The 18119-nt window shown below is 36.7% G+C and overlaps 1 protein-coding gene across 16 annotated transcripts in view; it reads right to left on the bottom strand.

The window, feature by feature from the left end:
* Positions 1-575: 575 nt before the first annotated feature.
* EPB41L2 (erythrocyte membrane protein band 4.1 like 2) overlaps positions 576-18119 on the bottom strand; it is a 99708-nt gene continuing 82164 nt past the window's right edge. For 5 of the 16 annotated variants that reach the window (XM_061474921.1, XM_061474918.1, XM_061474917.1 and 2 more), the window contains 10 exons: positions 17140-17286; positions 15659-15763; positions 12672-12818; positions 11658-11711; positions 10882-11442; positions 8922-9044; positions 8320-8418; positions 6240-6320; positions 4156-4277; positions 576-1860 (listed from right to left, as the gene is read on the bottom strand). In XM_061474921.1, coding sequence (XP_061330905.1) covers positions 4170-4277; positions 6240-6320; positions 8320-8418; positions 8922-9044; positions 10882-11442; positions 11658-11711; positions 12672-12818; positions 15659-15763; positions 17140-17286 — 1425 coding nt within the window. In that variant the 3' untranslated portion in view covers positions 576-1860; positions 4156-4169. The remainder of the gene's footprint in view (positions 1861-4155; positions 4278-6239; positions 6321-8319; positions 8419-8921; positions 9045-10881; positions 11443-11657; positions 11712-12671; positions 12819-15658; positions 15764-17139; positions 17287-18119) is intronic. The other 11 variants (XM_061474930.1, XM_061474924.1, XM_061474923.1 and 8 more) reach the window with 11 other exon arrangements.

The raw sequence follows: 18119 nt of genomic DNA, 5'->3' as shown, positions 1-18119 counted from the left end.
CTGGGTAGTGTGGGATGTAACTGAGAACACCTATATGAATATAGAAATCAACATCTTGGTTACTGTTGGTTTTTGTTATCCAAATTATACAAAGCCAAAACTAACAGGAATTTCTGTTAAGCAAGCATGCTGGCACATTGCAGCAATCTAAACTGAAAACAGCACCAAAAAATGCATTGCTCAAAAGTGAAAAAGAACATAGTGAGAAGTATTATGATTTATTTTGTTACTTGAAGCTCATAGTACATCCTAATTCAATGAACTCAGTAGAGCCATTTGCAGACTGAGAGGCATTTGAACTTGCACTGTGCTGTCCAAACCTCGTTTGTTTAGGCATGTGAATATTTTCTCTCTGAACCACAGAAACCAGGGTGCTTTTTGGAAGATGTTTAAAAAACACTGATACTTTAGTATCAGTATGAGGAGCCAGATAACAGTGCCACTCATCTAGGAACCCTGGAGACTACTCGTACTAATGCTTGCTTTTCAAGGTTTTGTGACCTCTAGAATTCCAGTTCTCATAACTGACTTGCTCACTTTAAGCAAGTTCAAAGTTTACGTCCGAGTGCCAAATGTCATACAGAGAATAAACAACTTTATTTTATAACAGAATTACAGAAAGCAAAATATCACTTAATACAACTTCAAGCTGCTATAAATCTAATTTGGCATTTTAACTATACGCACAGTTGACAGAAAAAAAAATTAAAAAAAAAAAACCAACAAACAAACAAACCCAAAACCAAACCAAACCAAACAACCCCCCTGCAAGAACAACATAAAAATAAAATCCAAAATAATGAACAGGTTTTCTCAATGGCAGTCTCAAATGATGGTACTGTCTTATTGTTTTATGGATGGAGCCCCTTGTATGCCTTTACTCAGTACCCTAAAAACCTTCATTAACCATTAGATGAAGCATCTGAAATGTATACCTTCTCTATAGCAGGAATGTCAGTTCTAATATGGAGACAGTGAGGTTTAATAGAAAGCGAGCATTCTACACATGTATTCAAATAATGGAAGTGCTGAAGCTGGGACACAGTAAGAAAAAAGCACTAAGGTTTTAAGCTGCCTAGATCATCTTTTGTTTGAAAAAGAAAAAGATTTTGTCTTCCTTCTTTCCTTATCTGGAATGCTGCAGACAGCAAAATGGCTGCAAAAAGTTGAGCGTTGGCACCAAAGTGCAAAAAGAACACAGTGCTCAGTCAGAAGCAATGTGTCTGCAACTCTTTCTCCTCTATAGATTGCCACACCATCTCTGCTCCACAGAGAGGACCTTAGAACAGAAAGAGTTACAGAGATATCAGTATAAAATTTATCCAAAGAAATATATTTTTTCAAATTTTAGGAAATGTTGTATTTTTATAAAAATCTTTGTTATTTGATACCATATATTTACCTGAATAATCTGAAAGAAAAAAAAAAATCTGTAAATTACTCCAGTAAAGACTTCACTTGAAGTATTTGGAAAAAACTATATCTAAATTAGTAAAGATCCCTCTTCCTGCACAATTACCACCTGCTCCAGTGAACAATGCTTGCCAGACTTTTTTGTTCACTTTCATATAATTAAGAATCAGCTTCAAAAATGCAAGCATTTGTGCAAAAGAAGATCATACCGTATAAAATTTCATTAAAAAAAATAACCTAAGATTGTTAAGAAGTGGTTATAAAAATAAACAAGAAAGATTTTAAGGGAATATAGACCAAAGATGTTAAAATGGAGTTTGGTATTGGCATTTAAGTCTTGAGCATCTGGTCATCATTGCTAGGCTTGGTGAATTCAGTAGAGTAGTGGTGACTTGGAATGGTTACAGTTCTTCATGGTCATGACCACGGTCAGTATCATTTTTACTTCTGTAAGAAAAAGTTGGGGGAAGATTACATAAGCATTTGTAACAGATACTATGTGAATGTCGCATTATCTGAATCAAAAAGTCATTGTTTCCACATAGGTTATTTGGGAAGAAGGTTATTTCATTTAAAAAAAAAAAAATTTGCGGCTTCAGTTAATGCAACATGAGATAAACAGTAATTCAGTTTCAGTGCATTTCTTGCTTTACTGTATTTTTTCCCCTCACCAGAATTGTCACGGTATTTTAATAGTTGCCTATCGCACAATTTACACAAAATTTTTATCCACAATCTAGTGCATAAATAAAAAATTACTTGTTCAACTAATAATCCCTCAGAATCAGGGGCAGCATCTTTCATTTTTATTAGAGAAAACAAGTCTACAAAAACAATACTGCTGTAGTCATGGGGGCAGAGCTTAGAAACAACTAATCAAAGTTGATAGTATGTCTCCATTGCCTAAACACAATTGTCCAGAGCTGTTTCTGCAATCCCACCTGCCCTTCAGTTGCTGCTACAGGAGGGCAATACGGGTCTTGCTGGTCTAAGACACAGAGACATTCAAGGCACTTCAGGTGCCTGTGTTTAGACAGGCTTTTTTTCCTTAGTAAGTGAAAGTCATCATCAGTCTAACAAGTCACCAGGTCTCAATATAAGAGCATGGAGAAATGTCTTCACTAGGCCTCTTATACTCTCTCACAAGCATTTCAGACCAAGACCTGTGAAGCAACTGGCAAACTCAGACATGAGCATCTGACACTCTCAGGTACACGGCAAACACCATTCTACAATACATATATTTCTCAAAAAAAAAAAAAAAAAGCCACAACCAAACCTCCGAAAACACCCTCAGCAGATGGAAGGAATCCTTTTAATTCTTCTTCCCCCCAAATAAAAAATAGTTCAATATTTGATAAAGGCACAGAATCAACTTTGCAGCTGGTCGCTAATGTAAAAATGTGGAGCAAACCTGCCAAAATGGTTTCTTCCTCCCAAGATTCAGTCCCTTCAAGAAAGGCGTTGTTATGGGATATATATGGGATAGATTATGTTGGACACCTATTTGAAAGACATTTTTCTGGACTAAGGTAGCATGAAGAAACTGGCACATTCTGCACAAATAAAAAAGAAGAGGCAATCCCTATTCCCAAGACCTTTAAATTCACACCAATTAATTATAAATTAAGAACGTCATGATAGCACGTATTACAACTGCAAATGCTTGCAAATCCAAATGATCACTTCTGGTGTTTTAGTATATCTTTCTACCTTAGACTGCGCTACGTAAATGCTGAAACTGTGAGAAGGATGGTTTAAGAGTGCACGTTTTAATGTTGCTGTGTATCAAGGGACCAGTGAAACAACCCAAACCACAGGCAAAAAAAATAAACCCTCTCCCCAGTACCACACAACATACAAGTCTCTAACTGGTCATATACATGTCAACAGTTGGCAATGTGTATTAGCTCTCCTTTCCTCAGCCACATACACCCTCCATTCATAGCCAGCTGCTAAAAAAAAACAACACACTTGTGGGTAGATGAAATAAACCTAGGCTTTAGCCTATGTCTTTCAGCTGAAAAAAAACCCCACATCTATGATCAATAACCAGAGTTCAAGAAGGCTCAGATTCCTTTTTAATGGTCACCTTTCACAGAGTAGGATTCACAAAGTGTGCTTTATATCCTCTCAACCTGATGCTTGCCTCTTTTCTTCTCTGGATTGAAGAACTGATACTCAACAGTGAAATCCATCAGCCCTTTGGTAACCTGGGCACAGGAATAAAACTGATCTTCTCAACATGAGAAATTACCAGGATAATGAATACCTCCTCCTCTCTTTATAGTAGCTTACATAAAACTTGGAATCGAGTTAGTGTCTCTTTTTTCATATATTTGTGGCTTTTCATGAATAGCGCTCATGATATCTAGAAGTCTCCTGAAGCTGCAGGTTGAAGTTTATGACAGGTAACACCCCTGCTCTTTTAGCTAAATACATAGACTCATCAGTAAAAACTGTCTCCCAATGAAGACTTAGAACACTGCTTTTTAAACTTTATTTATTTTTAAATCTCTCCCATTCTCATGTAATCCTTTCAAATGAACCCTTTTCCTTGAATCCAAGTCTACAATTAAAAAAACACCAAGTCTGAAAAATCTGTAACTGCAGTTTCTTAACATCAACCAGTGCAAAAAGCAAAGGAAATCTGATACCCTATATTTTTCAGGCCTTTTATCACAGAACACAACAGAAAACTGATGCTGCATTTTAATATGCTCGTTACATAAATAAGCTTACCTGAAGTATTTGCTTTATTCTTCATCTTCCTCAGCAAGTTCAGTTTCTTTGTGCACCACCACTCTTGTGACAGACATGTCAGGGTGCTGTTCTTTGGCTTCTTTGATTGCCTGTGCCAGGGCCTGCAAATGTATTTGAAATATGTAACAGCAGCAGCAAAAGGTCATTCATGTGGGGACAGAGAATGGGAGAGTGGGAGAGTAACATAAGAAATTCTGGTTATAATAGTTGTAATTGTTCAGAATTCTAAATTCCTAACTTCAGAGGTCCCAGGGGTAAAAAAAAAAAAACAACAAAAAAACAAAAAACCCAACAAAAAAAAAGTGAAAAACAAAGCCACAAAAAACCCCAAACGAACCAACCCTCAAAACACGAAACCCAACCACAAAAAGCCAAACTACTATGCTAAAAATTCACCAAAATTTCAAGGCAGTAACAAATAACTATAAACTATCCTGTAACTTTTCTAGCTTATCTATCATCTTAAGAGATGTACCAATACACAGAACTGGCAGTTGGATTAGATGATTGCTGTAGGTCCCTTTGAACTGATCTATGCTATGCTATATAAAGTTTTACAGCCAACCACATAAGAGCACCCTCTGAATCAGAACAGGCAAAAGAGCACTTGGGACCTTCTATTCTTTCCCCTGATATAAAACCTGTTTCAGTGAGCTGTATTACTCTTGGAACACAACACGAGACAAAAAAGAATAAACTGGAAGGCATTCCAGAGCAACAGTAAGCTCACTGTTCACCTTAGCATCGACCACAACTTGGAGAAAACCTGAATACACTAAAAGCAGCAAGAAAAAGATAATGTAACAAAAAGGTTTATCTTGAAGGTTTATCTTGTCACTTTAAGAAGTGACAATTTCCTGAGCCACAGGTGGTAAGTGGGAGAAGAAATTCCTAACTCTGAAAAGAGATTGGAAACACCAGAATTAGCCACCTTAATTATTATATGATAATGAATTTGAAGTCCTATTAAGGAAATATGTACAGAAGAACAGTGTCCATTTGGAACAATACTGATGTTTGCTGATGTATTCATCCTAACAGTTTTTTATTAGTTCACCTATGTCAAGTATAATACCTGTAGTACAAATGAAGACTGAAAAGAAAGCAAGTATTGAGACATAAGAATCAGTGTTTATAATCATAGAATGGTTAGGGTTGGAAAGGACCTTTAGATCATCTAGTTCCAACCCCCCTGCCATGGGCAGAGACACATCACACTAAACCATCTCACCCAAAACGATAAACAATGAAAAAGCCTTAAATCTCTAATTGTTAAATTAGAACAATGCAAGCATTCATATTCAGAAACTTCAAATTAAAATATTATTTTGCTATTGAAAATTGCTTTAATGATGTAGAGAACTAAAAGGCAAAGAATAAACATTCAGCACATAATTTGTGCATTTAAAGAATTCCATATCTACTGAAGAAAAAGTGATAGATATTTCTTAAATCTGTTAAAAGCTACTCACAGCTGCTTTCAACTTCAGTGACTGTACTTTATACTTCTTTTCTTATTATTTTTTTACTTCATTACCCACTTATCTCAAAACAAAGAAGGGCTTAGAGAACTGTCTGGTATATTAAAGATATTGTGTGACCTTTCCAGACATCTGAAGAGCACGCGCAAGGCAAACAAGAGCTATGCCCAACGCTGAACAGCCCTGTCATTTAATTATGAGCCTCAAGAAAAGATTCAGCTTGTCAAGAGCCACTTTCTGGAGGCAAATCAAAATGTGAAATTAAATTCCCCGAGAGCTCTCAGTATATTACAGTCAAGAAGTTAAATTAAATCCTATTATGTTGATTTGTGTATCTTTCATGAAGTTAGATTTTATGTAGCTTTCATGAAGTTGGAATCGAATTCACTGCAACTTTAGGTACAACGTATTCACAAAACATGATCATTTCGACAACTTTGCCACAATTAACAGCCTCAAGGTCTTTATATGCCCTCTTATTCAGCTTCTGTACCTTGCCCAATTTTCAGGTTCTGAAATACTGTGTAAATCTCACTGGGCTACATAAAGCACACTGTAAGTGATAACAGCTTCCATACTTACCTCATCATGGTCAATATCTGCATCTCCAGTAATGACAATGCGCTTCTCAATTCTTGTTTCTGACACCCCACCTTTTACCATCTACAGATGGCACAAACACACACACACAAAAAAAAAAAAGGAAGAAACCATCCCTGTATTTATTCCATATTGCCACAAAGCACTCATTTCCTACTGCACTGAAGCAAATATATTTCTGTGACTGAGTTACAATTAGTAGTATTATCGGTGTTAAAATATCCTTTCTTTTTTCAGTTGCACAGTAAGTCATATTCCACCTACTGCTAAACTTGTTAATGAAAAAGCAATAGAGAATTCCTTCTGTTACTGGAGACCAAGTCTGAACAGATCTAGATATGCAGACAATCTGGAATTCCAGCTTCTTCCACCATATAAATCTAGCAACCAGGAAATTCCACTAGTCTTTCATTTGATTTCAAGAATGGGCCATTTCTCAGTCTCTGAAGAAGCCTATGCCATTAAATACAAAGATGATCTGGTTTTCAGGTCTGCCACTCATGGATCTTAGTGAGATATTTTCAACATATTTCACACTGATGGAAATAATATTGTGCTTTGTTTCTTACACTAAGGATCAAATTTTAGCTTACAGAAAAATTCTCACAGAAATAGCATTATATTCTGTTTTTTCTTTTATAAGCCCGTATTAGAGAAAAGAACTAGTATTTAAGATACGCTGACCATATCAGAAAAGGTCTAAGATGACTTTAAGAACATCATTAGAATATTAAAACTATTTTGGCAGGTCCCTTTATCAATAATGAACAGTTTGGATGTAAAATACAAAATTAGATTAGAAAATTCAGTCTATTGAATTGGTGATAAGCAGTCAGTAAGAAAAGATATGGAGCTGCTGCATTATGGCAATCCCAGTCATTTTTTAGTAGAGGACTAAACCAGAACCATTTTCTTTAATAGTTCCTTCCAAAAAGCAGCATTATTTGACATCTGAGCTTGATAAGTAAATGTACGCTTCCCCCAAAAGGGAAGCAAGAGACTATAAAGGACCTGTTGTCTCATCTGTATAAAACCCCAGACACTTTGAATTCTGAGCTTACTTTATTTCATGTGATTTTATCTGACAACTTTCCAACATCACCTTTCCACTGTCATTCTGTGAATACAATTTTCAATCTTAAAAATATTTAAAATTGAATACGTATCGAGTAAGCCGTGAATTACTGTACCATTGTCTGACGATGTGAAAATTCTTGTCTTGAGGGGAGCAAAAAAAGCCCACCTTACATTTCCCTCTTCCCTTTTGGTTTACCCTAACAATGCTTTCTGTAATTTTCTTGGAAAACTATGTTAAGAATTCAAAGACAAGAGTTCAAAACTGTGTTGTTGTTGGGGCATACCTAAAATCTGATAAATATTTACATAATAATTACAATAACCATCATCATCACTATCACACTTTGTTAGCTCTAACATACTCTGGCATAAACATTACACAAGACTGGAACAGATGTGATGTTCTATTAAGACCGAGTTTTTCTTTCCTTTTCAAGCATGGAATGCAGAGCATATAATTCAGCACCAAAATATGCTTGCAACTTAACCTAATGGTATGATCTGTTTTTAAATATGCTCTAAACCTAGCAGGACAAGGATCAACACAAAGGCTGAGAAAACACTGTTTCAGTTCATTCTAATAACTGATGCCATTAGCAGAACACCCCTGGGGGCCTCAGGCAAATTAGCTACATTAACAAACATTCTGTAAGATACCAGTGACTGATGACAGGACTGGAACCATAAAAATTTCTGTGTCAAACACAGAAATAAGACCTATATTAAATACTAAAAAAACTAATCACATCTTTCTCCCTATCCCTGCCCTGTTCCCAGATACTGCTGCTTGTGTAGTAGGGCTCTTCTGTTAATAAGCTTTGTACAGGAAGATTAACTCAACACATGCCTGGAATGACTCCAATCCATTTCAATTCAACTTTCTTCAATAAATTAGCAGAGTGTGCTTGTTTTGGCTTACTTCATGTAAGACTTTATTTTGAGGGTTTGGTTGTTTGTTGTTTTTTTTTTAGTTATTATATTTTACCTTTGTGATGTGTGTGGTTGTTGTAGTAGAAATTGACTCTGATGTAATTGTCTGTGCACTCAGCAGCACACCAGCATTGCCACCAGCACTGCCATCAAACTGAAAGGAGGAAAGACAAAAAAAAAGAAAAAAAGGTATTTTTTTGTTTTCGCAAAAAGAAAAAGCTGGTTTACTTATGAAACACATTCTTCAGTTCAGTCAGAACTGAACTCTAAATAGAACCCATCCAAGTTTACCAAGTCATATAATGCTGTTGATACCGTTCATTCTTGCAGAAAATTTAAGAGCAAAGTTACCGGTTCTTTTCGGGAACAAGAAGGTATTTTAACAAAGTTTCCATAAATTATACATTTACAGACAGCAATAAAATCCTTTTATTAAAACAATCCCCAAACCCAACAAAACAACCGCTTAGAACTTCAGAAGTAATACTGCGTCTACAAACATTTCACTTACCTAAATCATAGCCAAAGTACAATTTTAGCTGCTAGAAAAAAAGTACAGGCTTTTGAAAAGCTTTTTTTGTACATTATCTATTCTGATCTGTAAGTAACTGGAATAAAAACCAGCCTGCAAGCAGTGTAATAACCCAGCCATCATACCTGTGGAGATTCATATGTGATAGTTTTAGTTTCTGTCTGAACAATTGGAACTTCTTTAGTAGAGATTTCAGTTCTCTGTGTAGCATCTGAAATGGTTACCATCTCTGTTTTCACTACTGGAGGCTGTGGTGCAAGAAATAATCAATTCAAAAGACAGAAGAAGGTTTGTAAAGTGGACCAAGGAAACACAACCACAAATTCAAAGAAATCGTAACAGTAAGATAAATATTTGACTGTCTTCAGAATGAAAAAGATTGCAGTAAGTAAGCAAAGTGAAATGAAGACTAATAAACCAGCCCTGTTACTTCTACACAACATGGTAGTAAATTCAAATGTCCTAGCAACCTTGGCAATGTTCTGTTTTAGCCAATAGTACATATCACAGAAGGCAACTGCTAAAACCAAGCTGCAACACGGGTATGGAAAAATGTTCAAAAGTGTATCACTAGCAAAAAAAAAAAAAATTAAAAATCTCAGTTTGCATAAAGAAGCTGCTAGCTAGCTCAGATGGGTAAGTTTCATACTAGACTTCATTTGAAAAAAATATCTATCATTACTCCTTCACCATAGATAAGGAGTAGGAATTCCAAGTTTAACTTTTAAACATGTACTACTTCTGACAACTGGATTTTAAGCAGTCTGTATTCAACATAATAATTCTAACAATCCTAAAAAGCCATTTTAACCAGTGGTGTTCTCTGCAGTATCACAAAGAAAGCATTAACCTGAGGCCTACAAGCCAGTGAACTTGTAACTTATTGGAACAGATTTTCAATATATTTAAGAACTTTTAAAAAATCTAGTAAAGCCTTTTGCTATTTATCTAGATGCATGGGTTGCCATCTCCCATTGATTTGGGATGCACAGGGGAGAAATTCCAGGGGAAAAAAAGTACTCCTTTTGTTCCCTCACACACATATGCACACACAGCAGCCCTTTCCCTTTTTTCTTCAAACTAGCTACGGTTTTAGGAAGCATGAACACCTGCAACTTCACGAAGTCTTATAAACCAATTCTTTCTCATCATTATCAAAACACCTTGTGTGCCAAAGACTGCAAAAGAAACAAGGTAAGTAGTCTGGAAATTAAGTGTAAAGAAAAACAATACTTGCCACCATTACAACAACAAGCAAGTCGATAACCAGGGAAAAACCCACCCAGCTGTTGAAGAACTCAGCAGAGTATCATGCCAACTTTAGAAAGAAATGCATCCCCGTGCTTCATTTTTCCCCCCTTCTGCTTCTTTATACAGTTTTCTCAGTAACAAACCCTTCAACCTTGTTTGGCTTAAAACAACTGACTCTGAGACTGGAACCCATGCATGCTTCCCTACGTATCTACTGCACCAGAACACTTCATCCTAAGATTGTGATATATGCCTTATCGCTTTACAATGTGGTGCTCTCACCTATGCAGTTTCTAACTGTACTTAGTCTATAAATCTGTGACATATTTTAAAAGGGAAAAAAAAAGGGGGGGGTGGGGAAGAGGGGGGTGGCAAGAAGAGCATTGAGTAATGAGGGGGAAAAAGTAATAAAAATTTTTGTTGGGTATTTTCTAATTTCAACTGTTTTCCAATCACAATTACATGTCACAGACGTGCCAAAAACAACTGACAAATAGACAAGACGAGACGTAAAACATTGGAAACACATAAGTAATACAGTATGTTTGTGCATATAAAATAAGGGGGGGGGAGGGGGGGAAGGCATAAAAAGGGAGATATCAGTCTTCGGAAGGTTTGCCTTACTGGTGGTTCTCACTCAGTTTTAGCAAAAAGTCAGAAACCATAACAGAAGGAGACAGAATTTCACTGCTCAATGGTTTCCCCTTCCAAATGATCTGAATCTTGTTGGATGCCTGAAGAGCTGGAGGAATAGGAGAAGAAGAAAGGCAGGTATATTTTCACCCCAAGAAATATCTCTGCTTAATCTAGTTGTCAAACTGTTCTACCATTTACCTCAGAACAACAAATTATTTGTGGTGCAACATCAATGTCAACATGAGACACATCTCCATTGAGTTTGAGCTGTTCCTCCTCTTTTTCTTCACCTATATCTTCCTTAATTTCCTCTGACAAAATCTTCTCCTCTGTAGCTATGGCAACTGCATTTTCCTGGACCAAATCTTCAGCTGTAACTTGTGAATGCTCAACTGGTACATGTAGTTTACTGCTTTCTGGTGTGGCCTCCACGTGCTGTATTTTTTCTTCATGTTCTTTCCTCTTCATGTCTTCCTCTTCTTCCTGTTCTTCCCTGATGACTTTCTCAATTGCCCTGTGATGTGGCTGGTATTCTCCCACCTCTTCATCCTCACTCTCACTACTACTGCTGCTGCTGCTACTATCTGATGGCAATGAGGAAGAGTCCTTTTTTGACAGATGCTCCACCTTACATGTTTCCCCAGCATCAGTGGCAACTTGTATTTTCCCTTTGTTGGTTTCATCTATGAGTATTACTTCTTCTATCCCAACCTCTGCCTGCTTCTTCTCCTCCACTATGTCAAGAGTCTCATGTGAACTCTGCACAAAAAACATGGATGAGGAAAAACAAAAGTAGGGTATATGAATAAATTAAAATGGTGGAAAAAAAATTAGCTGATGGCTGTTTCGTGTCATGTAGGAGACAAAAGATGGTTGTGATGGTTAACTGAAAAAGGAAGGAAAGAAAGAATGAAGATGGATTGGAAGAATTGGAGCCAAATTTAACCATGGGAAAAAAAAAAAATCAGTAGAACCTTATCAGCATCGCTGACTCCAGTACACGGCCCTTCTGCTCTGGAAGCATGCCTCTGTGAAACAAAAAGCAATCAGAGGATAAAAATCAATGCATAACCCTTTTCAACAGTGCCTGCAAGCAAGCTTTTAAGAATGTATATATGTGATACTAGACAAATAATGTGTATTCACTGCAAGTTTCACATAAAACTATGCTCATTTCCTTCTACTTTGTTGAAATATTCCACTCAAAAGTATGAATTACAAATATTACTAACTGGCATAAGAATTTAATTATGAAAGACTGAAAATAAAAGCATGAATGCACTGGCCAGTGATCCTACTGAGGCAGTTATTTCTCTCAGTTAAAACAGGAATTAAGAATAAATAATAAGTAAAAAAAAAACCAAACAACCAAACCATCAACCCAAGCACATTTAGTGTTCTACTATCCATTTATCATCACATAAAATACAAAAATACTTTACAATTTCATTAGCTGTTCATCTTTGGTCTGTTACTTTATGAAAGCTAATAGATAGCAAGGAGGAAACTATTTCGGCTTGTATGCTATCAGAACAGCCGTAGCTAATTACTGAGCTGATCTCATTAGGATTCAGTTTGGAGCCAAAATGATAAGATTAAAGCAGTTATATTAGTATTTGCTCTGTAATAGAATGCTATGTGATGGTTACTCCAGAAAGCCCATGATAAATTATGCATTAGGTAGTGGTTTTGATGCAATATATGTTTAGTGAACAGTTTGCAGCAAAAGTTGAGTTCAAATGAAAAATCAACACCATCTGTGACTTAATCCTAATAAAGCACCTACCAAGTGTAAGGCAGCACTCCTGGTGATGATTAACCTAGCAGTAAGGGGTACTTCCTGAGTGCTGCAGATACAGAATTAAGATCTCTAGCCGGGTCTCTCTCCCCTCTAACACCAGCCCAGTGTCTTGATAGACAAGTGAGATGCGGGCACCCTTTCCGGCATTTTAATGCTTTGGGTCTGAGAGTAGGACAGGGGGATGCACCTGGGGCGGCGGCGCGGCCGAGGCGGCAGTCTCTTCCCCCGCAGCGCCCTCTGCTGGCCCAACGCTGGCGGAGGCGAATGGCCCTCTGGTGCCAGCGCAAAAGCCCTCCTTACTAAACAAAATGGACGTAATCTCCTCTTCTAGGCTCTAGACGAGTCAGAGAAGGGAAAGGAAAGAATTAAACAGTGACAGACAGCGCGGCAGCGACCTACAAAGGAAAGGTTTGGCAAGAGAGAAATGTAACAGAGCAAAGGATTCGGCTGGGAAAACACTGAAGGAGCACTGCAGGGCGCAGAGTCCCGGGCAGTGGGAGAACAGACAGGACAAGAACAGTTATCACCACAGCACATAATTGTACTCTAATGCTGCATCTCTCCACCATGCAACTCACACCATAAACATTAAAAACATTAACACTTCCGTGGACTTCCCAAACAGAACATTTAGCCAGTAATTCCATATTTACTAGTGGCATTTTGCTTTTTTAAAAATCCATTTTTAACAACCTTCTGATGCCCAGCTGGCTCAGAGCTTTAGGATATTCAGCTATATATACTCCGAATAATACACACCCACAACACTGAAACGAGGTTTTCTTTATATGTTATATATATGGGGTGGTTTGTTTTTTTCAAATGCTTACATCACATAAGCAAATTTGTTTCTGTCAAAGAATGTTTTCAAAAAGCCTTCCCCATTCTATTGGAAAAAGTGTTTAATAAAACACATGAAAAGGGTATGTTGCTCATGGTCTGGTCTATTTTCTGTAGTATTACAAATCCATGTAACGAAGCAAACTTTTAAAATTCATGTGGGTACAAGCCTCTGAAAAGGCTAAAATTCTTCCAGTTTTCCTTCCACAAGGTCTTCTATTAAGTTAGAAGTAAAACCACTTAAAATTAAAAGCCAGTAATATAAAAAATAGCCAACATGGTCATAACGTACATCTTGACAACATTCAAGAAGATAGATTTTTGTCTTAGAAAATGGTACTACAGAGAATCATGGTAGAAGCACATGCCAGAAGAAAGCCAAGGTGCCATGCAGACAACTGTGGTCCATGTGGACTCAGCGTGTGAGTAGCAATGTAGAGTCTGAACTGACATAAGTTACAACATGCTACTGTGCGTATCCAATAACACGTATGGCATGCAGAAGAACAGAGAAGGAAAAGAAAAAGAACCCCTGTATTTTTTTTCCCTACAATAAAGCTTAAAGTGTATTTCAAAGGTGGCTAAGAAGAGTTAACTTGAATGCGATTTACTGAATTCTGCCCTCCTGCTGCATTCAAGATCCATCAGGGCAATGTGTTCCTCAGCCCCACTTTCTTTGCCTAGTTTAATGTGTCCAATGTTCATTTATTAACAGATTACACCAAAAGAAAAATGTTCATGATACTCCTACTATACTCTAGTACCTCATGATTTCTAGCCATTCAAAACAATGAAAAAAAAGGGGTGGTATGGGGGGAAATTATCAAAGTGGTATGTGGTCAGACTGCATGCATTTCTTTCTGTCCCACACATATAAATACATATATAATTAAGAGAAGCACATACCACCCATCTTTTTGCATTTTAGTACATTCAAATTTTTAGGTCTTATAATCTTTTAAAAGGAAAACCCCAATCATGCAATTTGTTTGATAACGTAACTCCCATTCCCTGAGGAGGCATATACTAAAAATTATTAAAATGTATAGATAGAATTGTCACTTTTCATCAAATTACAGTAGTTGCAATACTGTACCAGTCTGTGAAGTTGTTTAAATTCCTGGCAAATTCCTTCTGGTACATAGTCATAAACACTAACATGAAATACTGTGTACAAGCAGTGGGCATGAGAGTATGGATTACAAGAAAGCAAAATACTGCGGGCACCCATGACATAACATTTCACACATTTGTGACATACATATCAATGTGTCACAAGTTCTCTTACAATTAAGTCACAGATGTTGTGCATTTGTGGGAGTACAGCAATACAGAAGTATAGTGGCACTAACAAGATGTACCCCAAATAACGTTTCTTATATGCAAAAATATACTTATTTGCAAGTATTTTCACTGGAGCAAAAGAAGGAAAAAGAGAAAGAACACTAGCAGTGGTATGTATCCCTGTTTTATTCTGGTATATTGTCTAGCTATCCTAAAAGACAGGAAACACAGTCCAGCAATAGGACTGAACAATGTATTTTTGCCTACTAATGCCAGCAAGTTTATAAACCAGGAGTAACAAAGCACTTGAACACAAACTTCTCTACATCCATCACAAATATTTCAGGCTGGAAATACTCTGTTTCACAAGCCTCGTATCTATGTATGTTACTGGAACAGCTTCACATTAACATACTTTTGTCCCAGTTCTTAATTGACAGAAAATAGTCCAAAGGTGATTTAAAAAAGCAACATCACAATTGCCACCCATCATCACTATACACTGGTAGTAGCCCCCTACTGGTTATCTAGTGTTTTTCACCGCATAGATGTTAAACCAGCTTATGGTGAGGAACCCCCCCTCTTTTCCCCGATGAAAAGAGAGGTACAGAAGTGTGGAGATACTCACAACCAGGTTGCCTTTGAAATTAAGCTGCTTCTACAGCATTATTCATTTGAATAATGATTACATTGTGTACAAGTAAAACAAAAGCTCTTGTGTGAAGCTGTCAAGTAACTCCAATTATTTCCATATAGAATGGAAATAACATGTTTTGCTGTCATCCTAACTCCATCAAATACAGTAATTTTCCAGTGAAAAATTGGTTTTCTTTTCAATAGTATCCATTCAGAACTTCATGGTGTTTAAGCAAAATGTTGCTGGCTTTCGTGTATGTGCTTATACACAGAGATCCTGCTTTACAACTCAACCTTCGCTTTCAGTACTAGCTTAAAAAAAAGTTGTCTCCATCAGGCGGAAAAGAAAAAGAAAGTGCCCAAGCTAGCCCAGAGCAGATACAGCAAAAAGGCAGGAGGTTTCAGGGCAGCCACCTTATCAGTTTCCTCTGGTTTTGCTCCAGCAATCCATGGCATTGCACTCCACTGCATCTCCTTCCCAGGCAGCGTTTTCACTTGGAAAATGTGGTCTCCTTTTTTCTATTTGGTTTTCATTTCATAAAACCAGTGTAAATCAACAAGCAATGAGACAAACATACACTATACATAAACATAAAACCAAACCATCTGAAACTGACAGAACATAGTAGATAAACAAAAATACTGAGATAAAGTAACTTGGAGGGGCTTCAACTTCAATACAAAGAAATCAACACGGAAAATACATACAACCATATAATAAAAATTAAGTTATGTTTTTATATAAATGGCTATAAATATTTTTTTTGTTAAAATAGACAATAAATGAATCAATGTATCTTAAACAATTGAAAATTAGACCAACTTTTGTACCTATGTATATACCACTATATGAAGAACTATTTGGGAACTATTCAGAAATTTGAGGGGTAATTTCCTTGCAGTAACATAAATTAACAAAATACTCATTAAAGAAGTGATCCATACAGTCACTGACTGTTATCTGTAGGCATATATTCACAGTTCAGATTCCTTAAATCTCTTATTGAAATAATGCCTTATTAACAAAAATAATTTGGTAACAGCAAGCAAGCTTAACTGCGGTAAAAGTTCACCTCTCTAGGAACTGAAGAGAATACCTAAGAATTTAATGGGATAGGACGACATTACATATAGGAGGGAAGGGTAAGAACAGTGGTGAAAATAAAGGGTAACAACAGAAGATAAACTGATTATTTTTGAAATCTGATTTGCTCTTTTACTTTATGAAAGAAGCAACAAATAACTCCACATAAATCTAGAAGTTTCACAACAGCAAGAGAAATTTGGGTAATTTTCTTGCCACAGGTATTCAGGGTGATAGCTGTAGAAAACTGTTTTTCAAACTGATGTTTAAAGGTTCAGGAAGGAAGGAGGTATAGAGGAAAAGTAGATAAATTCATTTTACAGACTTTTGGAGATTAAATTTTAAAAAGTACATTAAATACATCCCAAAGAAGTCAGTGTAAATTAACTGATCGTACAAGGTCGTTCTGAAATAACACACAGGCTGTGTGTTTATTTGTGCACATGCTGTGTATGAAGAATCAAAGAGTGGGAAATAGAAGTTCTACTGTTACTGAAATATTATCTCCATCAATCTGTGTAAGTAAGAGTAAAATTTCAGCTGTCCTTAACATACAAAAAAAATACTGCCATTGCCTCAATTATTTTTTCTAGTGATTCAAATTAAGTTGCTCTTGTAGAACAATAAAATTCCACACATTATTTAAAGTCAGGCCCAATGGTAAGTAAGTGCTAAAAAGTTAATGTATACTTAGTATATACAAATATCACATTAGCTAAACAAAGTGTTAATCCAAAGGACAAACTGCATTCACCATATTACATACAGGGTTGTATGAAACTCATGTGCACAAGTGTCAGCAGTGACATACCCCTTGTGTCTGTAGGGACAGAGGTGTGATACGCCGCTTTTCCCACTCATTTGGGCGTGGTTCAGGTGTGGATTCCATGAAATTGCGCTTGAGCTCACTAATGCTAGCCTGGTGTTTCAGTAAGTCGTCCTGGGTCCTATCCAGGTCCTAGCAACCCGCAACGTAAAACAAAGTAGGACAAAACGTAACGACAAAAGCAAACTTAACTGGGGGAAAAAAAAAAGAAAAGGAAAAAAAGAAACCAAACCAAGGAAAGTGCCTTGTGTCTGAAGAGCTTCACTTCTCTGGAGTGCCTTGAAATAAAAAAGTTTAAGGCTATGAGGGAGCCAAGATTTATTTGGGTTTGTTTTTGTAATGAAGGGCCACTCGCACACTGTTTCTTCCATATTTTAGGGCAAAGGAAAAATAATGCTGTGCATGGTTATTTAACAGAAGGATATTTTCATACAGAACATGAAACTACCAACCCTCTGAATCAACCATAATTTCCAGTAGTTACTGGCTTTCACCTAAAATTTGTAAGTCCAGAAGCAAACACTTTGGGATATTGCACAACAAACATTACTGAAGGTAGCTGTAAGAAACAACAGTATATCCCAAGAAGCATTATAAAAATGCCTCTTTCTTGATACTACAAACTCCATGGAAAATACTACTGTGAAGATAATGCTACAGGGCCAAACATGTAAGTAACTAACATTTGCTCAACTTCAGAGGGACTACTCATTGTATCTGTCAAGTAGGCTTAAACTTACTGGAAGGATGAGATTTAGAGACTTAAAGCCTGGTATCTACCACCTACAAGGCCAAACTGCAGCACCTTGGATCAAATAACTACAAGCTAGTCTTTCACTTTGTACCAGATACAGGAGCAGATACAAGATCAGGAGCTATGCAGCAACATAACTGTTCTGGTAGGCAGGCAAAAATCTGTCTGCTTAGCTTTCTTGGAAATTCATTATCCTTTAAATACAATGCTA

The sequence above is a fragment of the Pezoporus flaviventris genome, unplaced genomic scaffold (assembly GCF_033815535.1).
Source record: "Pezoporus flaviventris isolate CSIRO_AGI_PZ_B2104156 unplaced genomic scaffold, CSIRO_AGI_Pfla_v1 ptg000081l, whole genome shotgun sequence".
In the NCBI taxonomy this organism is placed as follows: domain Eukaryota; kingdom Metazoa; phylum Chordata; class Aves; order Psittaciformes; family Psittacidae; genus Pezoporus; species Pezoporus flaviventris.
This window is presented reverse-complemented; position numbering and strand designations above follow the sequence as displayed.